General features: G+C 39.5%; 1 protein-coding gene across 4 annotated transcripts; it reads left to right on the top strand.

The window, feature by feature from the left end:
• The first annotated feature begins 367 nt into the window (after positions 1-367).
• On the top strand, positions 368-22561 carry LOC308476894 (solute carrier family 22 member 15-like). Of its 4 annotated transcripts, none has more exons than XM_081005031.1 (12): positions 368-724; positions 2604-2750; positions 7898-8030; positions 9681-9845; positions 12717-12846; positions 13527-13748; positions 14816-14956; positions 15068-15156; positions 15451-15559; positions 17842-17914; positions 18505-18663; positions 21074-22561. In XM_081005031.1, the coding sequence occupies exons 1-12, from the start codon at positions 641-643 to the stop codon at positions 21098-21100; spliced, it is 1479 nt and encodes a 492-aa protein (XP_080861157.1). In that variant the 5' UTR covers positions 368-640; the 3' UTR covers positions 21101-22561. The 4 variants fall into 4 exon arrangements, with proteins under 4 accessions (XP_080861157.1, XP_080861155.1, XP_080861154.1 ...); XM_081005029.1 differs by lacking the exons at positions 368-724; positions 2604-2750 and adding exons at positions 3280-3895; positions 5154-5290; XM_081005028.1 differs by lacking the exons at positions 368-724; positions 2604-2750 and adding an exon at positions 3960-5290.
• The last annotated feature ends 754 nt before the right edge of the window (positions 22562-23315 follow it).

Raw genomic sequence — 23315 nt, 5'->3', positions numbered from 1 at the left:
GAGTGATCATATTTCTAATTTTGCATCTATACATGGAAATCGACATATACAAATTTTAGTGTTCTTATGTGATGTATGGGAGTTCCTAGAACTAAGTCTTCTTCTTCTTCTTCTTACTTTAGGATTTCTTCATATTAGATGTTAAAGCTATTAGCCAAGTCCTCTTTTGTGTGTGCACTTTACAAATAACACGTCACTTCATTATCAGTGAACTTCGTGGGACCCGTTTCGAATGAACACGCTTTAGGAGGAGGCTGACAAGAGAAATGCATAATTCTGCGCAGGCGCTGTCCTATTAGCACCCTTTTGTCCCAGAAACCCTTGCGCGCTCAGGCCACTCCCCCCTCGCTCCTGCCTACTTTGATCCTTGCGGCTGAATCGGGGAGAAAAGGGGCGGGGCGGGGATGAGAGTGGCGGCGTCCTAGCCCCGCCCCCAAACGCCTCGCCATTGTCCTGTCAGCAACCGCCGCTAGAGGTCGCTTAGGAACCGCTTCCCTCTTCCCTCCCTCCCCCACACTTCGGCCACCTCGCCACCTTTGGGCGGCGGCGGCGGCGACCGCCTAGCGCAGGAGCGCTCGAGGCCCTGCGGCGCTCGCTCGCTCTCTCTGACGGGGATGCTTCGGAGAGGCCCGGCGGAGCCATGGACTTGGACGAGGCCTTCGGCTTGGTGGGGGAGTTCGGCCCCAGGCAGAAGCGACTCACCGCCTTCCTGGTGCTGCTGCAGGTGGGGGCGACGCGCGGGGCCCGCCCGGCTCCTCCCCCCCCCGACCAGATGGCAGTTGCCCCCATAATTCCCTCCGCCTCAGCCCCTTTTGTCACGGGGTGTGTGGCGCGTGGCGCGCGTTGCCAAGGCGACAGCCAGGGCGCTACGTGGACCTGGGCGCGGGGCAGGCAGGAAGCGGCTGCGCTGCCTCGTGGAGGTTGGTGGCGCCTCCCGAGGGAGGATGCTGAGTTGGGGGGGGGGTTGAGGGGAGCGACGTCGCTTGTTCCTGCAACGCAGCTGCTGGTGAGAAGGATGCTGCTTCCTTTGGAAGCACCTGACCAGCGAGACTCGCCCTCCGGGGCGCTGGGTATGTGGAGAGGGGAGAGACCTCCCCCTGTGGAATAGTTCATAGAATTGTAGAGGGGACCATGAGGGTCATCTAGTCCAACCTCCTGCCCAACGTGGGGCTCCGACCCACAACCCTGAGGTTCAGATTCTCATGCTCTGCAAGTGCTGCGGAGAGGCTTGTCAGCCTGAGAAAGTAACCCGTTTGGAGAAGGAAAACATTGGTCCTAAACCTCCGCAGCCATGAGGGATATCTTGGGGAGAAGAAAAGTCTGATGACCTATCCCCCCCCCCCACTAATTGACCAACTCACTCGCCACCCCCCAGAAAAGTGCTGCTTAAGATTTTGAAGTCACTTATTGTTTTTATCTTGCTTTTTTATGTTGTGAACGTCCCTGAAATCTGTGAATGAAGGGTGGTATACAGATTTAAAAATAAATAAAATCTTTGAACACCATTACAACTTGGGAATGATACACTAGAAATGCCATCTTCAAAGTAATATTAATAACATGATTATTACCCTGGCACAAATGTTATGTTCTGGTTCTGATTAGTGGATGTATGCTGAGCTACTCTAGATACAGTAAGCCCACAATTTACATTCATTTAACTTGTGTGCATTCAGCTTCAGGCATGTGGCAAAAAAATTAAAAGGGGCAGAGGGAGATGAGGTTCCAGGAAAATGACTTTGGCAATCCCATCCACCATTGAACCCAATGGGTTTTAACTACGTAATTTAGGAAAGAGTGTAAGTTGTGGACTTGCTGTATGATTGCTTTGAGTTCCACTGTTGTTAAAGGCCACAAAAAATAATATGTGGAAAAGGAGACGTGATTTAAACACTGATTAACGAGCTGTTGAATATGATAATGGAAAATTCACATCATTGAATATAATAAAAAGTATATTACTAAGGAAGATTTTCAAGACCCCCAAATCCCACCCCTTCCTTAAGAATAGATAGAACAGGAGATTTTACCATACCCTACTGGTTTTAAATTGCCAGGCATTTCAAACTGTGTGATCTTGGGCATATGCTAAGTCCAGTGGGACAAACTCCATGTGCATGGGGCTGTAGATTCACTCAGTGGCAAATAATTATTCTTCTCTTTTTTGTTGTTGGAATGCCTTTGTATGAACATTTGGAAGATGCTAATTGTTTTGATGGCCAGTGTGTTTGTGAAGTAGAAGATAATTGCATACTGCCTGTGTGGTCAGCTACACAATAGAACCCATTGCAGGATTCTTGTCAGTGAGAGAAAGTCCAGCAAGCATCAGATCTTGCCTTTACAGAAACAGTGGTCTCAAGTACAGTGCTTTACTTGGTTCCATAAAAATGAAATAGCAACCAATCATATGTATGGCAGGCAGTAAAAAGGCCTAGACGCAATAGGTGTAGGAGCTAAATTCATTTTTTCCTGTCTGTACAACTCTATACTGGGTTCTGTTTCTTGGTCACACCAGAGCATGACAGTGTTGGGACCTGGCATGTGTATTTATTTATTTATCTCACTGATCGCTCTAAATAAACTCTCCTTGTTTTGCTTTTAAGGTGTTTGTGGCCTTTCAATCTATGCTTATTGTGCTAGTGGGAGCAGTGCCGGAATATCATCTCGACCTGGAGGAGAGTCAAACTAGTAGGGAGGCTCTTGCAAAACATGTCAGGTTTACCAGCAACTTCACATCTATAGCAACAGAGGCAAGTATATTTTGCTGCTGTTTCTTAGCATTCTTTTCTGTTTTTTAGGTTTCTTATTTTGCCCATATGGCTTCAATATAGGATGCTGCCTCTTAAAACCTTGGAAGAAAAGAACAGGTTAGGCTTGTGTGTATGTTGCAATTCTTTTTTAAATGAGAACATGGAATTTACTGCTAAAGAAAAAGTCACTTGAACTAGTACAGTGGTGCCTCGCAAGACGAAACTAATTCGTTCTGCGAGTTTTTTCATCTTGCGAATTTTTCGTCTTGCGAAGTACGGTTTCCCAAAGTCTTCAAAAACCTCAAAAAAGGCTACCACACCGCGTGCTATGAGTTGCTCCTCGAAGTCACCCTGGGTATTAACAGTTTTAAGAAAAAGGAAACAAACTTGCAAGACGTTTTCGTTTTTCATCTTGCGAAGCAAGCCCATAGGGAAATTCGTCTTGCGAAGCAGCTCAAAAAACGAAAAACTCTTTCGTCTTGCGAGTTTTTCGTCTTGCAAGGCATTCGTCTTGCGAGGTACCACTGTACTCTAATCTTTAGTGTTTCATAGTGCTAACATTTCTCCTTATGCCGTTCAACGTGTAAGTACTACTCCCTGAGTAAAAATAATTTGTTAATTCTAATTCTTCAAGGCTTAGAATTTACTACAGTATGATCTGAATCCTTTTATAATGAAAGTGTCATAGTGTAACACCACATATTTACGTTTATATATTTTAAAAGTCTCACAAACCTAATTAGTCTGTTTAATGTACAGTCAAATACTGCTGTGGGCATTTTGAGCATCTTTTGCTGTTGGATCTCTTCTCTTTTGTTGTTTGTATTTTTTAGGATCCAAAGAATTTTGCATCTTCTTTCATGTGTCCCAGGGTACTTTGAGTTTATAGTACTTAAACAGCAGTGCTCCTGCTCCTGCCACTGGCAACCTTGCTTATGGAACAGATGAGTTTCAGAAGTAGTTTGTAATATGTCTGGCCACAGTTATCCATGTCTAGGTGACTTCTCAGTTTGACTACTGCAATGCACTTTACATGGGGCTGTTGTGGAAGACTGCAGCTAATGAAGAACACTATGGCTAGACTTCCAACTGGGACCAGGTGAAGAGATCACATTTCAGCTGTACTAAAACAACACTGTTGCTCAGTAAGTTTCTGAGCCCAGTTCAAAGTCCTAGTCTTATTCCTGAAAACCTCAGCATATTGCAACCTGAATACCTATTGCATTACTTCCTCCAGTTGCTGCCATTATGGGCAGCAGGTAGTAGTCAGGATGAGAGAATCTTTCAGCGTGGTCTCATCACCTTTGGAATGCTCTCTCCAGGTACCCAGGCACCCTCAAAAGTATTATTTCAGCATCAGGCAAAAAACCCACACATTTATGTTGAGAACCACTATAGTTTAAACATAGAGCAGTTTTCACCTTGCTGCCAATTTAAAAAGCAGTAAAGTTAAAGCAGTAAAATGGAGGCAATTTTTGTTCATATGCATTGTTCTGTTTTCTTTTTAAGAAGGCTCCGTTCACTGGAAGGGAAGGTTGCTTCTAGCTGGATGTCTCTGGGAAGAGCATTTCATAAAGTGGATATCACTGTAGAAAAATCTCTGTTCCACATTGCTTTTAAAATGTGCCTCCACAAAGGAAGATCCACAGAGGAAGGCACCAGCTCTCAGAGAATGTGGCCCCACACGCAGTGCTCTTGATGGCACCTGTTATTTTGTTTTTGTTTGTTTTAAGGTTCAAGAGATACAGGATGGTGATACCTACGTTGCATTAATCACAGTTGACTTCAAATATCATCTAGAACATTTAATAATAGGTTCGTGCCCCACAGGTACATGTTTCCTACTAAAGAGGGAAACATTTTTTTAAAAAGCAAAAAAGATTTTATATCTGTGCTTGTTTCATTTTTGCTGAATAAAAATTAGACTTTTTGAACCACTCCTGCTGCCCATTAAAAGAAGGTTAGTAGTAATCACTTGATTTTACAAAAGAACAAGAAGGGGGGAAGGGGCTTTTGTTAGAATCATCATGTTGATAACATAGAAAGTTAAACAAAAGTTGGAACATGCATACTGCTTCTCCCTTAGGAACAATCTGGTCTGTTTGCCCAGCAGGAAATTAGTAGATTGGTTAATAAGTGGAGTCTGTATTCAGCCTTCTTGGAAGTCTGCAAGCTGTTTCTACAACATGCAATTCTTTTAGCTCTGGTTCTATTACCAGCATTACCAATGTGCTTCACCACTGATAATTATCACTGTTTTTAGGGTAAATGCAATAAGGATTATTACAAAAACCCCTGGGAGCCGCTGCCAGGCAGTGTAGTAGGCAATTCAGAGCTACTTGGACTAAAAGTCTGACTTGGTATAAGGCAGCCTCCTATGTCTGTGCTCTTTTTGTGTCTCAGGGTGTGGTCTGAAGGCACATAAATCTACCACCTTGCTGAAGCTAAGCAGGTCTGGTCAGTGCCTGGATGGGTGACCACCTCGGGACCACATGTTCGCTGCCTTGAGTTCCGTGGCAGAAGAGAGGCAGGAAATAAATGTAAGGAAATAAAATTAATAAAGCAGTGATGAAAAGCTATGGCTATAGAGGTTGCATTTTTATCACCTCAGAATTGTATGTGAGAAAGTGATACTGTCAGATAGTTTCTCTGGCCCTGGCTTAGTGCTCTCTAGTGCACCTTTAGATTATTTTTAGACTTACTATTTCTCTTGCTACTTGTTAGCAGTGCTTCCCTGCCTCTATGTGCATCTCTTTCAAACATTGTTCGAGGCAGCATTTACATATTTGAAAGGGCTTATATAAAGCATGGGATTGGGTGTGTGCAAAGCATTTGCTCATCCAGAGTTCCATGTGCCTAGCCTGATTTCAATGTTTAAGAATCATTTAAATTATTTTCTAGCCCTTATCCATGTGGCACTTGCATGCTACTGATTTGTGTCCATCAAGGAAGATGTACACATATGTACTAGCTGTTTACATAAAGGGTGGTGCTCAGGTTATGAACCCTTTAAACATGGAACTAGGCTGCTTGAAACCCTTTGAAAGTGACTGCTCATGGGAACCAGCATTTTGTTTAAATTTGGGCCCATCATTGAAAGAGATGTCACACAATTAGTATCTTCCAAGTAGCCTCATGTTGGTGTTCTTAGTATTTAAATTGATTTGTAAGCACATGCAAACATGGATACATTTTCTGCTTTCCTTTTTACTACAGTACACTCAAGTGTTTGTGCTCTCTAGCCTTAAACAGTAGCCAGCGTAGTGCCTTCGAGATGTTGTTGGACTCTAGTTTCCATCAGCCCCATCCAGCATGACCAATGGCCAGGGATGATGGGAGTTGCAGTCTAACAACATCTAGATGGAACCACACTAGCTACATTACATTGCATTCTGGAGAATTGAAATGGTGGGAGCAAGAAGTTGCTCAGTGATTTATAACATAATAAAATTCCTGCTTTTGCAGATGTATGCATGGAAGTGCTTATGATTATTTTGAGCGGTGTACCTCTGTGTTCTGGTTAAAATCACCCCTGGAATAATCATATAATAATCTGCACATAAATCCTGATAGTTAAACGTCCATTCTTCATAAACTAGATGTTCTTGGTCATGTCAAAACTTCTGTTAGATCTTAGCCAGATGGCTTAGTTGGTAGAGCATGAGACTCTTAATTTCAGGGTCATGAGTTCAAGCCCCACGTTGGGCAAAAGTTTCCTGCATTGCAGGGGGTTGGACTGGATGACCCTCGTGGTCCCTTCCAATTCTATGATTCAAGAACTTGCCAAAGGCTTAAAGGTATGATGGGATCACAAAGCGTATTAAAATTATATTGGTGTATGTTTTTCTCATTTCAAAACTATTATAAAAATAGGCTTGATAAATGTAATATTATGTCAGTTTTTGACAACTGGCTCTTGTATTGCTTTGATAAATGTTTAAATGTTTTAGTGTTTGGGTGTGTGTCACTCTAAGATCTGTATTTGAATTTTGTGCATTTATAAACTGAGTGAGAGCCAAACATGTAGGTAAGAACTACAGATGTAATAAGAAAAAAAAATGAGTTACAGAAACCAAACTTTTAAGAAATGTCAATGTAAATTAATAAAATGCTGGACGTGTTCTTAGCATCACTCTTAATTTCAATATTTTATCCAACTGCATTTTCATTTCTTATAACGGTGGTTCCTGTAGCTCATCTCACCTTCCTGCTTGGATTAACACCCAATTGTATGGTGTTGTTTGTTTTTGTACTTGTACTGATCACTAACCTACATATCAAGGACTTCATCAGAAGCTCTAAATCTGTAGCTTCCTAGAATTTCATTGAAATATGAGGGCCAGCTGTTTAAACAAGGAGCCGTTATGAATTCAGCTCGATATTTTGCTAGTTACCATAGTAACCAATGTCAGATTGCAGTTCTTTCCTACGCAAAACTCCAAATGTATTCCAGACCAGGGAGCTCTTCTATGTCCCTAATGGTTTGAGATGGATATGCTTCTGTGCTCTCTTCTTGAGATGACTTCTGAACTTGGAGGTTGTAGAAGGCATTTTACTGTTCCCATTGTGCAATTTTACCATAGTCCTTTTTCATTCACAGCCAGGCAGTTTTGCATGCCATGCAGGTATTAAGTAGCCTCTTGTAGAAAATCAACATATAATAGGAAATGCATTGTAAACTGATGCTTGGGAAGTATAGTGCACCAACAATTTACCTTTAAACTTCAAATCTGATGTGGGAAGGTAGAATAAATTTATGTTCCATGAGCCAGAATATGGGTCTTGTCTGTTTCCTGTAAAGTGGGAGAAAATTTTAAAGTGCAGTTTAGGTTGGCAGGAGGGATCCCTGCCTCTTTCATTTGGTAGATGTTACTTTAGCCTGACTGGGAGTTTAATGAATCGGGAGCAGCAGTTTCAGGAGTATGTAAGCAAGTATGTATGCAAGCAAGCAAGCAAGCAGAGAAAGAATTCAGCAGTCACTTCCCAACCAATCTCCTGGCTACATTGGAAATGGCAGCAACTTGTTTCTGACTAATGGGCCTGTTGCCATCACACTAGTTTCTGACCTGGCCTGTTGAGATTAGATAATTTATCACTGGTTTGTTACTATGTTTTAACTGAAAAGAGTCCCTTTTTGTTTTAAACAGTGGTATTTAATCAGAAATGAAGCATATAAGGTGAGCCTGGCAGCATCCTTGTACTTTGCCGGGTTGCTTATTGGAAATATATTGTTTGGTCAACTGTCAGATAAACTGGGCAGGAAGCCTGTGTATCTAACAGGTAAGATGATATGGAAAACTGTGTATCTGGCACAGTCTTTTGGTTGTTTCAAATTTGCGAGTTAATATCAACTAGGGGTTTTTTTTTAGATTTAAGTGATTCATACTGATGGTGTGTGAGTGCCTTATTTGTGTGTGTATACATTTATACACACACATTATATTTCAGGATTGTTTCAGAATCAGTAAACAAAATTATGAAGTTACAAAATAAAATTACGCTGTTATACCGGATACACTTAACTAGGGAGAAATCCCCATTGGATGCTATGGGGCTTAACCTCTAAGCCAGCAGTCGCCAGCCTTTTTGGGTCTGGAGCACACTTAGAATTTCCAGAAGCTGCCAAGGGCACCACTCACAAAATGACTGCCAGCTCCAAAATAGAAATAAAAATGAGATGGAAACATAAAACATCAGCTGAGCAGCTCAAGAAAGCCCTGCTGCTGCTCCATCTCATGTGAGATGGAGGGGAAGTGGGACTTACTCAGCTGATGTGCGGGGATGTTTCCACATGCATCAGCTGAGCAGCCTCAAGCCTCAGTAGCTGCTGCTTTCCGGTACATCAGCTGTTAACCAGGAGGTTGAAGAGCCTCAGCAAAGTTCTGCTGTGCCTCCAGCTTGTGAGGAGACCCTCCCAACAACAACTATGGAACAGTTCTTGCTGTAGAGCATTCAGAAGAAGCAAAGAAAGAAAAATAAAGGGTTGTCATATCCTGCCTCCCAATATTCAGCTGAGGCCCCTCTCCTGCAGCTGCCTGATCCATGGGACCAACAGGCAGCAAAACAAGTGACAGGTGATTTCCACACTTCCTCTACTTCAGCACACATATGAAAGCCTCTGAAGTAGCTGCCTGTTGAATGCTTCACATAGCTGTAAGGCAGCAAAACAAACAAATAGAAAAATAGACCAGCAAGTGTGTGGATCTAAGGACAAGAAAATAAGAAACAGGCAAAGTGCATTAAAGGGAAAGAGTAGCTCTGTGGGACACATGGGATTCCTGCTGCCTGGTATCCAAACAACTCACTCATCAATCACAACTCTGATTTCACAGGAAGGAGCAGCCAGGCTTCATAATTTTCTTTCGGGGAATGAGGGCTAGAAACTTCTCCTTTTTTTAATGAATGCTCAGTCAGGTGCCAGGTTGGCAACCCTCTGCTCCAAGTAAACATGCACAGAATTGCAGCGTTGTCATGTAGGAGGAGCATTCACAGATTTCCATTTGGACACCTTTGACGTTTTAGATATTGCTAACACATTTGCAAGTAACTGATACATTTGTGTCCATACTAAAATAACTTAGTAGGAAGACTTTGGGGTTAAGTGGTAGCTACATCCTCTTATAAATACAGCATATTTGATTATTTCTAAACAATAAATCTTAATTTGGGGTACTGTCAACTTATGTGTGTATGCATAATTTGTCTCTTGATGTTTTAAGATACTAGAAGTACAGTATGATCTATTTCAGTGGAGCTAAGTTTTCACCTAAGGTGGGGGGGGGGGACTTATTAATTCTCCTTTCAGCTTATTTTTTCTTCATTGAAAACTGCAATCCTATACATACTCAATGGGACTTACTTCTTAGTAGACATATGTAGGATTGCACCACAAAACTAATATTTTTTTTACCCATTATATGTTTTGTGCAGGTCTTTTCTTAGATGTCATTTTTGGGTATGTTTCAGCGTTTGCTCCAAACTATGACATTTTTGCAATGTCACGCTTTTTCGTTGGAATTACAAATGGTGGTATGTCTCTAGTGTCTTTTGTTTTGACACAAGAATATGTAGGAAAATCCTTTTGGGCACTGACAGGTAAGAGATGAGAATTTGATTCAGTCTGCTAAAAAAAAAAAAAATGCAGTTCCTAAAATTCTGGCAATTTTTTTTTTATATTTAGTAGGTCTTTATTTCTGATAGGAATTTGATTCCATGATTCTGTAGAACCAGTTACTAAAAACTGTAAAATTTTAAGACTTTGTGTTTGGGGCTTTCTGCCAGTTGTGTCCTACTCAGAGTAAACCCATTGGAAATAATGGCTATGACTAGCTTAGATTCATTAATTTCAATGCATCTATTTAGGTGGATACAACACTGAATTTGTTCAGTCAACTAATTGTTTTTTATGACAGACATTTTTTCTTTACAACAGATATTTTGCTTCTTTGCTTTTAATACTCCTATTTCTATTGTTCAAAAACTTAAACACTGGCAGAAGCACATTCCCATTCACCCCCCCCCAACATAAATTTCTGCTGTGGGTTTCTTTTTCTTTTCTCTCCCTCCACCCACTCTTCCTTCTTCAGGTAATGATTCTCAGTGTTTGAATGATACTTTCCTGCCCCTTAAACCACACATGACGTTAAATTTGTGTCTTGGGGGAGACTGAGCAACTCTTAATTCCTCACACCTCCATTTTGGTTTTCAGCAGGAACCTTAGAGCAGTCAGGGAAGCCTTTATGACCTTTTCATTTTCTTTCTTGAATGTTGTCCTGCCTGTGACAGTTAGGCACCGCATAGAATTATTTTAAAATGCTATCCTTGGGCAGGATCATAATCCAAACACTCTTGTTTAGCACCACTGAACTAACCGTATGTCAGAAGGCTAGCTTATCACTGAGGACAAGTGATAACTTGTACTTTGCAAAGAATGGGCTTTCATAGATCCAGCACAGCAGCTAGACTTCAGTGCTTTTCTCTGTGTATTTCTCTTTCCAGTGGAATTTGCCCAAACCCTCTAGCCCCTATAGGCTTGCTGTCCTTGTCCCATTACCATCATATGGAGGGAACAGCATTCACCTGCTGTTACATCCTCATTTCCACCCGGCATCAACTTCAGCAGGAGTCTGAAGACGGGAGCCTGCTCTACATGTTTAGGCCTCCCCGTGTCATTATAAACCCTTCAGGATCAGAATTCTGAATGGTGCAGCAAGCCTACATGTGTAGAGAATGCTTCCCATTTCAGACCTCCCTGCCGTTGTTCATTGCCTTTCACAACAGTGTTGATGATCTGTGTGTTGTCATGACAGCAGCATCTGAGACTCTGTAAGCTACAGGTTTTGAACTGCAGTTGTGAACTGATCTTATTGGTAACTAGTGCAATTAATAATACATAAAATAGATTGCCAAGCTTTTTGTTAATCCACAGTTCCCTTGACAGATCATTTAGGAAATTCTGAAAGTCCAAGTAGCATATAGATTAAGGTTGCAGTCATAGTAATGTGGCGACTTGCTGCACAATCTTAAGCATGTTTACTTGGAACAAGGTTCCACTGTCTTTAGAGGTGTTTAACATAAGATTGCAGTCTTCGAGTAAAGTGTATTGAAATTGGTGGGATTCTCCCCCCCCCAAATAAATAAATAAATAGTTCAGTTTGAAATGTTAATACTTTTGAAAATGGCTTTCGGCCCATTGCCTACATAATTTATGTAGTTCCCATCTCTATTCTGGATTATATTTTAGATTTAATAATAATAATAATAATAATAATAATAATATCTTTATTGTCATTGCCCCCTTCAGGGACAACGAAATTACTTGACTGCTCCATAAAAACACCAATTAATCAATACAGTATAATACAGCAAGGGAGATTAGATGACTTTCAAAGTCCGGGCTTCCCATTCAGGGCCGAGATCGCTCTGGACCACCCCAAAAAACATCATACATCTGCCAGGATACCTAACAATGGCCAGCGATTGCTTACTTGGGCAGCCGGACCATTCTTTTATGATGGTAAATACTTTAATTCCTGAACTAATAGGCTCACCCTATTAATACACAAAGATGCCCTAAAGACAGGTAAGCAGAAGACAATGGAGAGGCTTTCCCATTTCTTTCCTCCTTGCAGAGAAACATTTGAGATCAATTTGGGAGAGTCAAAATGGTTTCAGGATTGCTCTCCTGTACTATTTCAGACATGTGGTTTATATACTTATGTATGTGTTCGCCTTGTGAATTTATGAACATTTAATTCATATATAAAGGTAAAGGTACCCCTGCCCGTACGGGCCAGTCGTGTCCGACTCTAGGGTTGTGCGCTCATCTCACTTAAGAGGCCGGGAGCCAGCGCTGTCCGCAGACACTTCTGGGTCACGTGGCCAGCGTGACGAAGCTGCTCTGGCGAGCCTGCACCAGCGCAGCACACGGAAATGCCGTTAACCTTCCCGCTATAAAGCGGTGCCGATTTATCTACTTGCACTTAGGGGTGCTTTCGAACTGCTAGGTGGGCAGGAGCTGGGACCGAAAGACGGGAGCTCACCCCACTGCGGGGATTCGAATCGCCGACCATACGATCGGCAAGTCCTAGGCACTGAGGTTTTACCCACAGCGCCACCCGCGTCCCTATAATTTATATATATGAGACCTTAAAATCTTACAACAACAGGGTGGCCCAAAAGGAGGTATACTGCTTTAGAATCCACTTTCTTTGTTCTTGACTCAAATTCACTGTTATCATTCACAATAATCCTTTTATCTGACTCCACTATTCTTTCCAACTGCCAGCCTGAAATTTAACTGCCACTTTGTTGTATGTCAGTTATGTGTACCCATAAAATCTATTGTGATGAATTTCATTGATTCAACTGTATACCTACTTTTGGGTCACCCTGTATGTATACTTTATGTGTGGAGAGACTTACAGCCATAGTTAATGAAACCTCTTGCTTTTTTTCTATTTTCAGGCTCATTAACAAATTTGACATTTGCGGTTGGCATAGCAATTTATGCATTATTGGGTTATTACATAAGAGAGTGGCGTTTCCTTGCTTTCGTATCCAATTCTCCAGGACTTTTCTTTCTCCTTCTCTCTTTGTAAGTAATGTTTTGTGTATGTTATGTAACTTGCAAACCAGAAATAAAGTACTATTACTGGAGAGCAGACTAGTAAAGGTAGAATTTTGAAATGACTTGTGTTCTAAGTAAAATAAGTTAGAGGAACTTGGGGGATTTCTGTTTTGCTGTCGATAATCAAATGCTTACATATTGCTTATGGAAGAATATAATCAGAAGAAAAATCCAGTTGGTTGTGATTCTCACAAACACCCCTTTGTATACATGGAAGTCAAGGTTGGCAGTTTTTGCACATGCAGTATAGCTTTATTAGAATTAAATGACTGAACAGTTTTTGTACTTTTACAGATTCATGAAAATAATTTATATCTATGGAAAATGACCATAATGGGTGGATATATAAATAATGTTGTGGCTTTGCTAATTTGGGAGCCAGAGAACTGGAAGTAATCTTGTTTGTTGTCATTCTGTACCAGGATGGTTAAAATATTTTGATAAATTTGGCTAATCTCACAGTGGTTTGCAGATTCATAAATTTAAAAGACTGCAGATCACTAGCATACACTATTTTTACCTGCTTTCTGATAGATTTTGTCAAGCTTTGAAAGGCTAGTAAAATATGATGATCTAATGAAAAGACAGTTGTGTTAATATACAGATTTTAAAAACCCCAAAATAATTATCCATGTTTCTCTTTACAGCATGCTTCCAGAATCACCAAGATGGTTATACTCCCAAGGGAAGACAACAGAAGCAGAGAATGTGCTACAATACATAGCCCTTGGTAATGGGAAAGAAAGACTGTCTGTGAAACTGAAGCAATGCACAGGAGCAGTAAAAAAGGATGATTCAGCTTCTGGTGTCCGAAGCCTCATTAAGCATCCAGTCCTTCGGTGGCGCACTGTCATCTTGATGTATATTTGGTAATTAATAAAAAGAGCTTCTCAGGGTACATGAATTAGTTGCACACACAAAATAGCAAACTTTGGGCTGTCTGAAGAAATGTTATTCTGCTGATGCCTCATTGGAACAACTTCAAAATTACCTGACATTTCCAAAAGTAGATAAATATTTGGAAAGAGCTATGAGTTTTTCTGAGTTGTGAGGCATTATTTTTTTGATTCTGCCTCTTCTGCCCCAGAGCAGAGTTGAAGTTTTTGTTTCTTTCTTTTTCTAAGTTTCATACCTTCTGTGGTATAATGCTTAAAGAGATAATCATTATGAGAAGTATAATAACAGAATTATTATTATGAATTCCATTTAGAAGTGTGTATGAATGTGTGTCTAGGGGGATTTAAGAGCACAAGGTCCATCTTTTTTAAAAAAGCAAATTTATTTTTTAAGGGTATCACTCCACAAAGAAGGTTACAACTGAAATAACTACTATACAGTATTCATTATTTCTTGATGGACTGCTTCATATGTTGGCTTTGTTTTATGACTGTAGGTTTGGGGTCTCCCTAAAGTCTTTTGTACTAAATATTATACTGGATGTTGATACAGTCAGAACCAGGTGCAAAATAATCACTAGCGGTGGACATGCAGAGAAATTTTCTTTCTCTAGTTCTTTTAGGGATTGAGAAAGAGAAGAAGTTGAGCTGCCTGTATTCTAATTTGATTTTGATCTTTCTGTATCTAGTTGAAATGAAGGCTGGTGTGATTGAGGTTTTGATGGTTTCAACAGAATCTTAATCCAATTGTCTAAATTTGTTGTTTATGGCACAATTACCTTATTGATGTATTTGAAATGCACCTGAATAGGAATTGCACCACAAATGGTAAAATAACATAAAATAACGTAATCACACAACTAGCAAAATCTCAGGCGGAGTTCTGTTTTGGTCCTTGCTGTTACATGTAGTATTGCTGTATGCTTATTTCTGTTGTGTACATATTCTTTATACAGTACAAAGATAAAGGTTACTGTTGCATACACCCCTGACCTTTGAGGATCTGTATTAGCTGATCAACCTTTAATTGATACATTTAGGTATGTGTGCAGCCTTGTCTATTATGGCTTAACGCTGAACGCTGGAGAATTGGGAGGAAACCTATATCTAAATGTGGCTCTTTCTGGCCTGGTAGAAGTTCCAGCATTTCCACTCTGCATGTTCTTCATTGAAAAATCATGGTAAGATTTATTTATTTATTTCCGCCCTTTGGCATCTTTGGCTTTCCTTTACTTGTATAGTTGACCCTTAACAGAAAATATAATATCATTTCTGCTACATTTTCTCTTTAGGTCAGGAAGACGTAAAAGTACAACTGCTTTTTTGATATTTTCAGGCCTTGCCTGTATATTCACCATGTTCCTACCAGAAAATAGAGGTGGTGAGTATATGTCCTTTTCTAAGTAAACATTACACACACATAATTCATCTCATCGAAAGGCATGAAAGCAAGTGCATGCAGTATTTTAATGTTTTGTAAAAAGAGAACTTCTGACACAAGCTAGAATCTGCCACTTGAACTTAAATACAAATGTCCTTGAAACAATTAACTTGTTTTCAGTGGAATCTTCTCCAAATGTGGCCAAATCAGAACTTTGCCTTTGTGTGTCATTTTACTTAAAGGGGGAAGGTGGAGCTGATAATAGTAACACATTTCTTTCAAACTCTGTTTTAGGATTTTTATTCAGTCCCAACATCTTAGCTTTATATGGGAAATTGACTGTAAGTGCTGCTTTCAACATTGTATATATTTACACTTCAGAACTCTACCCAACAGTAGTGAGGTAAACAATTTTCTTTTTGTATTTTTTTAAAAAATGTTGGCTTCAAATCCCATACGATTCTCATATACCAAGAGCAATAATGCGCAAAGAAATGAAACCTCATCGGCAAGTACATTCAGCTTACAAGCTACAGGTGTGCCAGCATTAGCATTGCTGTTCCTGAGTTACATGTTTAGAAGCTTGAATGTTTTAAATCATGGAGATTTCTCCACATTTCAAGTCTTTCTGGGACAAAATGATTCATATATACAGTGGTACCTCGGGTTACATACGCTTCAGGTTACATATGCTTCAGGTTACAGACTCTGCTAACCCAGAAATAGTGCTTCAGGTTAAGAACAGAAATCGTGCTCCAGCGGCAGCAGGAGGCCCCATTAGCTAAAGTGGTGCTTCAGGTTAAGAACAGTTTCTATTACAAAGTATTGGAAGACACAAGATTTACCCACTCTGGAAGAATGGCAGATGAAGGTGATGGACTATATGGAATTGGCGGAAATGACTGGCAGAATCCGAGACCAGGGAGAAGAGTCGGTGGAAGAAGATTGGAAGGAGTTTAAAGACTATTTGCAGAAATACTGTAAAATTAATGAATGTTAAATTGATGTTGGATTGAAAACAAGTGGTTTTGGTAATAAGGTTAATAAGAATATGTAAATGTTGATAGTTATATGGATGAAAATATACAGTTATAATAGGTTAAGATACAGAGTAAAGATAAATGAAAGAGGGTAAGGATTTGCTGAAAGGATTTTCTAAACGGGAATACAAAAAGGGGAGGTGTGAGGAGGTCAAGGAAACAAGTAAATGAGCCTAAAGACATTGAAAAATGGACTTTTTCTTTTTTAAAATATTTTTTCTTTTTTTTCCCTTCTCTATTTTTTAGCTATCTGTTTTTTGTATTTTGTAGCATCCTTTTTTTCCCTTTTTTTTCTCCTTTTTAGGTCTCTTTTTTGGTACTTTTTTGTTAGCTTTTGTATTTTTTTTTCTCTCTATGTGTAATTTCTGGTTTAATTTTTTTTTAACTCTTTAAATCTATGTTTATTGTAAAATCTCAATAAATATTTTATATATATAAAAAAAGAACAGTTTCAGGTTAAGTACAGACCTCTGGAACAAATTAAGTACTTAACCCAAGGTACCACTCTACTGCTTTTTAAGGAAGAGGATCCCATATGTGATCAGCTAATGAAACAATATTGCATGCTTGAATACATTTCTCTGCTTAAACATTTGTATTGTTACCGGCCACCCCAGTCCCTGCCAAGGCATGCCTGGGATTCCTTTAGAGAATTGAAGATGTGGTGGAGGTTGTCAGAGCTTTAAGAAGTATGATTTATTCATGTATTTACACCTGAGTTTGGATGGAGGGAGTCCAGATCTTATAGCATTGTCATCTCAAGAGGGACTTGTTCACCACAACAGTGCAGCACTGGAATCCAAGACAGCTCTCCCAGCCTCCCTTCAGCCAGCTTGCCCAAGGCGGATCTCTGTCCTTGTTCTCTCCCTTCCTCTTTCCAGTACACTTTAGCAATCTCTGTCTGCCCAGGACCAAGGATTCCTCTTAGATGGGTCATCAACATCTTTTGTCATGTTAATGGGTTTGTTCTTCACTGGCAGGGCTGGTTTGCATAAGCCAGGGGTCAGCAGCCTAAGGCCCATGGGCCACTAGTGGCCCACAGGGGTTGTTTAACTGGCCCACGAGCTGCCCACGCAGGCGCTGGAAATCACAGGCGTGCGAGATCCGGCCTACAGAGGGATCTCTGCTGGAGAGAACTGGCCAAGGTGAGGTAAACCTTGCCAATCCCTGGCATAAACCAACCCAGGGATTCCTTGTCTGGCACAGCTTGTTATTTTTCTTCATACCCCAAATAATCAAAATCCTACCATTTATGAATTTCCAGGGTTTAGGTTGGTCCTACCCCAAACCTATAACAGTATCATTTAGTAAAAATATGCTTTACAAACTATGGAGAAATTCAGAAATGGTGTTTTATCACCACCTAGTGGTAAGATGCCATTTTCTAAAATTCACCTTGCTTTCTTCCAGGTTACACAGTATGATGATTAGGAAGTCAGTTGTATAGCAACTAATATAACAAGATAACCAGTGTTGGAATACATTGTAAATTTTTTGGATGGGCATAAAGATTGCATGATTATTTCAGCACAACAATCTTGTTATGCATGAACTGTTTAACAAAATTAAAAGGTTTCAGTGTTGATCCCTTCTTCTCAGGCAAATATTTTGCAGATACTTAACACAAATTCTCTTTTTAAAACAGAAATGCTGGCTTAGGTGTATGTTCAATGACTTGCAGATTTGGTGGTATTTTGGCTCCATTTGTCCCTTCCCTGGTAAGTAATACAACTTTACTTCCCTCCATTGTATTGCATTACACACACGATATTTAACATTAAATGAAGCAGGGATACATATGCTATAGTTATACATGGCCATAGCTGATGTGACCATACTCTTGCACTTTCCTAGTAAATGGTAGGTTGCCTTCTGTGGACTGAAAATATTTTAGCACAGTCCATTTTCTTCAGCAGAAGTGGAATCGAACTGTCTTCAACAACAGTACTTTAGCACATCAAAAAGGTATTGAGTTGTATCCAACTAAGTTATACACACTGTAGATCAGTTGAAATTAAGAAACCGTGTTAACCACAGCTGTAAATTTTAGTAGGTCTACTCTGAGTAGGACTAGCATTGGATACAACCCATTGATAACAGGACTTAAAGTGAGCTGTCATTGAATTATTATTATTATTACTGTATAACCTATGGGGATCTGTATATATACAATTATATTTTTTTCAAATGACTGTCTTGGGAATATGCATATGAACTGAGTGGGTAATAGATTTGTTGGTATTTGTTCTTCACTAACTTGTGTAAGTGTATGTGTGTCAATTATGAATTTATTACTAATTTCTTCTAGAAATCCCTTGGCCCATCTGTACCATTTGTGGTCTTTGGAATCAGTGGATTGTCAGCTGGTTTCCTTACTCTTCTACTACCAGAAACTGTGAATAAACCCATTGCAGAGACCATTGATGATTTGCAGACGCCTACCTACCAAATACTTAAAAACAAAAAGGCAGAGTAAAAATGATTTTTAAAATTTTTTTTTGAAGTAACCTCTGTCCCTACTAGAATCTAGGAAGTCTCTAATTTATTTGAAATCTGAGAGTATTCCCCCCTTTTCTCCTTATTTCTCAAATGTACATACTTAATATCTTTTTCAATGTCTAACGAAAAAGAATTCTCCAAATGTTGGATGTAATCTGTTTTTTATTTGTATATAGGAAATGATGTTCTTAGCAGAGTTTCTGTGTTATCTCATTCACTCGTCTCCTTGCTTGCTTTTACTTAGTCATGCTGTTACTGATTGGCTATTTAATGTGTGGTATCAGGAAGAGCTCTTGGTTTCATATTTCTCATTCCATCATTATGGAAGCCATCTGGAATATTTTCCTATAGCAACAGACATATGGCAAATAAAACTTTGGAAATGGTGAAGTTTCTTAGTTTTGTCTGTTTTAGTGGTTGTCATGGATAAGTTTCAGCAAAATTGCCACTTTAAAAAGAAATGTAATTCTGATCCCATAATAGCAGTGGCATTTGGGAATTACAGCTATTTAATGTAAACTCTTTAAATCTATAGAACATTTCAAAGTATTCAGTTAAGGTTTTCAGATGAGAGAAAAGTTTGTCATTTCAGAGGAAATGAACATTTTTGTGAAGATATTTTAAAATTATTTGGTTGATGTAAAATATACAGTTGCTAATTCGTAAAGAACATGCATTGAACAAGTAAATTATTTCTATTTGACATATGTAGCTATTAGCTGTGGCAAAATTTGTCAGGTAACTTTTTCAGTACAGTCGTACCTTGGAAGTCAAACGGAATCCATTCCAGAAGACTGTTCGACTTCCAAAACATTTGGAAACCAAAGCATGGCTTCTGGTTGGCAGCACGAAGCTGCTGCAGCCAATCGGAAGCCGCGTAAGCTGTGCCAGATGTTTGGATTCCAAAGAACAGTCTCAAACTGGAACACTCACTTTTGGGTTTGCGGCGTTCGGGAGCCGAAATGTTTGACTTGCAAGGTGTTCGGGATCCAAGGTACAACTGTATTTAAATGCTCATGTAACTGAAACACTTGAAATAGTTAGATTCAATTGAAATTTTGTTGGAGCATTTAGCATATTATTTTTTGCAAAGGCATTTGTAAAAAACACAATTAAAAATCACTTTACGTAGCCCTATAGAAGCAGAAGGACGCGGGTGGCGCTGTGGGTTAAACCACAGAGCCTAGGACTTGCCGATCAGAAGGTTGGCGGTTCGAATCCCCGCAACGCGGTGAGCTCCCATTGCTCAGCCCCTGCTCCTGCCAACCTAGCAGTTTGAAAGCACGTCAAAGTGCAAGTAGATAAATAGGTATCGCTCCAGCGGGAAGGTAAATGGCATTTTTGTTCACTGCTCTGGTTTGCCAGAAGCGACTTAGTCATGCTGGCCACATGTCCTGTACCAGAAGCTGTACACATGTCCTGTACCAGAAGCTGTACGCCGGCTCCCTCGGCCAATAAAGTGAGATGAGCGCCGCGGCTTCCAGCTGTACAGGATTTAAAGTTATGGATAGATTAAGATTAAGGATTAGGATTAAAAAAGTTTAAAGAAATGGAAATTTGGTTTTTAAAAGGTAAAATTTTAATGTTATATTATATTAAGAGTAAAGATTGGGATTTAAAAAGAGGGAAAGAAATTGCTGGATAAACAATTTTGAACTGGAATACAAAAGAGGGAGGTACGAGGAGGTCCAGAAAATAAGTAAACTTAAAAATGGAGATGAAAAGATGATATTGTTTTTAATTGTTCTATTTTCTTTTTTGTCATTTTTTTGTTCCTTTTTTTCCCTTCTTTTGGATTATGTATTGTGTATTTTTGAATTGTGTATTTCTTTTTTATGTTTTATGTTTAATCTTTTATTGAAACTTAAATAAATATCATTAAAAAAATAATAATAAAGCGAGATGAGCGCTGCAACCCCAGAGTCAGCCACGACTGGACCTAATGGTCAGGGGTCCCTTTACCTTTTTATAGAAGCAGAGTTATTTATAATTTGTCACACTGCTTCAATTGTTCTAGGACAACATAACCAATGGGAAACATGCTTTGCTCTCTGCCGTGTTATCTATCAGGGCTACTGGATTCTGTGTGTAATGACCTCTTGAAGGCAGGAGACCTACCAATATAGATAATATTGCTGAGATTCAAGATTTGGTACCGTAATTTTCTTGTTTTTCTCTTCTCACCCCTTTCCTTTTGTGTCTTGCTAAGATTGTGAGCCTTCAGGCAGATACTGTCTTCTCTTTTAATCCCTGTATAGCGCTTAGAAAATATTAGGTATTATATGTGATTAATAATAATAGTGACTAATAATAATAGTAGATAACAGTAGAAAAAACAACAACACATTCTAATAATTTATTTTCCATCTGCTTAACAGGTAAATCAGTTAGAAGAAAGCAATTAGTGTGCAAAAACCATATCTTGGTTGAAAATGACAACAGTACTTCCACTGTTGAGGTGTGGTGCCATCAAGATTCAACTCTAAAAGTATTTTGGGAACCCCAGTATGCTCAATAATGTGAACTTAAATTGTGAATGGCGGGAAGGGGTTATACAAACTCACGAGGAACAATGAAGGAGTGAAATATCTATCTTAAACTGCCACACTCTATAAATGTTCTAGGACATTCAGAATTACCTGGTGATTTATGTCTTTGGTAACAAAAGGACCAGTCCTATATTGATTAGATGACTTAACTGTGTAGGTGTTAAATTATACTGAGGATTTTTACAGTAATCCTAAACATGCAAGCAAGAGGAAGGTATTTAATTGGTGCATCTGGCTTATTTAAATAGGCTCAGGATATCCTTAGCACAGTCTTCTTAAGCACCTTCAGAATGGAGGGTTACATGTCAGCCAGGAATATTTAGGCATTGTTACTTTTTACACTCTTCATGATGCCAATATTTTTGTATTTATGTTTTAAGATGAATGTTCCACAATATTTATAAAGACCAAAGATGCCTTTTGTTACTGTTTCAAACTGTCGCTGCAATAAGACTTGTCTGTAGTAAGAATTAAATTTACTGCAGTACAAACCTGCTGTTAGAAACAGTTAAGTGATCAATTAGGAAATGCAGGATTTGTGTGAAGCAAGTTATCAATGACTTTCCATGTATCATGGCAGAAAGTGTTATATATGATTATGGATTGGATACAAATGTGCCCATCCATCTGCAGAAAGATTCTTCCACTCAGAAGGGCTGTTATATAGCCCACATCAGTGTCGTAAAGTATAAAAGTGAAAGTAAATCCAAAACTGTTCATCTTTTTGCACAAGAGCTTTTTGCATAATCATGAGAAACACCATAGACTGGGCATAGGCAAACTCGGCCCTCCAGATGTTTTGGGACTGCAACTCCCATCATCCCTAGCTTACAGGACCAGTGGTCAGGGATGATGGGAGTTGTAGTCCCAAAACATCTGGAGGGCCGAGTTTGCCTATGCCTGCCATAGACCCTCCCTACTACACTATAGCATTGCAATGAGCTGCAAGCCCTTTGCGATATTGCATTGCCACTTCTTTTCCTTACGGTTCTTTGAATCCAATCCTAACAAGAGTTTTCACAATATGACATCATACCAAAGGGATTTCTTTTCATTTTGCCCTTGATATATGGGGAAATTGAAGGTTAAAATGGTGTTTTGATAGCCTGCTGGAAACAAGGCCCACAGTTTATAGCATTCAAGCAGACTGCTGTCAGCTGTCAAATCATTTTGGTGTCTGGCAAAGACTCAGCTGACAACGATCTACATTTACAGTTTATGATTTCAGTGTCCAACTATTAAAATAAAGTAAGCATAGCAAAATAATGATAAAACACCCTTACGATACCTGGCTTACAATCCTTTAAATATCTATTAATAATAATAATAATAATAATAAATTTTATTTATATCCCGCCCTCCCCAGCCGAAGCCGGGCTCAGGGCGGCTAACAACAATCAAATAATCAAAAAATCAAATAATCACACAATCTAAAAATATTTCATTATAAAAATTAATTAAATCAAATTGATGGCAACCAATTAAGCAAAGTTCTGTGCAGGTTGCCAGAGGAGGGAGTCAGGCTGCGCCCTGATCAAAGGCCTGGCGGAACAACTCTGTCTTGCAGGCCCTGCGGAAAGATGTCAAGTCCCGCAGGGCCCTAGTCTCTTGTGACAGAGCATTCCACCAGATTGGAGCCGCAGCCGAGAAGGCCTGGCTCTAGTTGAGGCCAGCCTAACCTCTCTGAGGCCTGGGACCTTGAGGATGTTATTATTTGCAGACCGTAGGTTTCTCTGTGGGGCATACCAGGAGAGGCGGTCCCGTAGGTACGAGGGTCCTAGGCCGTATTATTTATTTAAACACCTTGCTTCAGCACTTGGTTATTAAACTTGACAAACTATTGGGTTTGTGGGGCCTTTTTTATATATACTTCTGCATACTTCATTTTTTAAAGTTCCAAAACATACCAGCCAGAACATTTTGTCCATGTCATTGAGTAATTCATTAATTTATGTTGGTATTCATGTCCAAACAACAGAAAAAAGATAGAAGACCCATTTTTTATGTGGGGTTTTGCTTTTAATTATGGAAAGCTTTATAAATCTATTTTTGTAAGAGAAAATATAGCTCC

The sequence above is a fragment of the Podarcis pityusensis genome, assembly GCF_964106645.2.
Source record: "Podarcis pityusensis genome assembly, chromosome: 5".
Lineage (NCBI taxonomy): Eukaryota > Metazoa > Chordata > Lepidosauria > Squamata > Lacertidae > Podarcis > Podarcis pityusensis.
The sequence above is the reverse complement of the archived record's forward strand: the minus strand, read 5'-3'. Positions and strand labels throughout refer to the sequence as shown.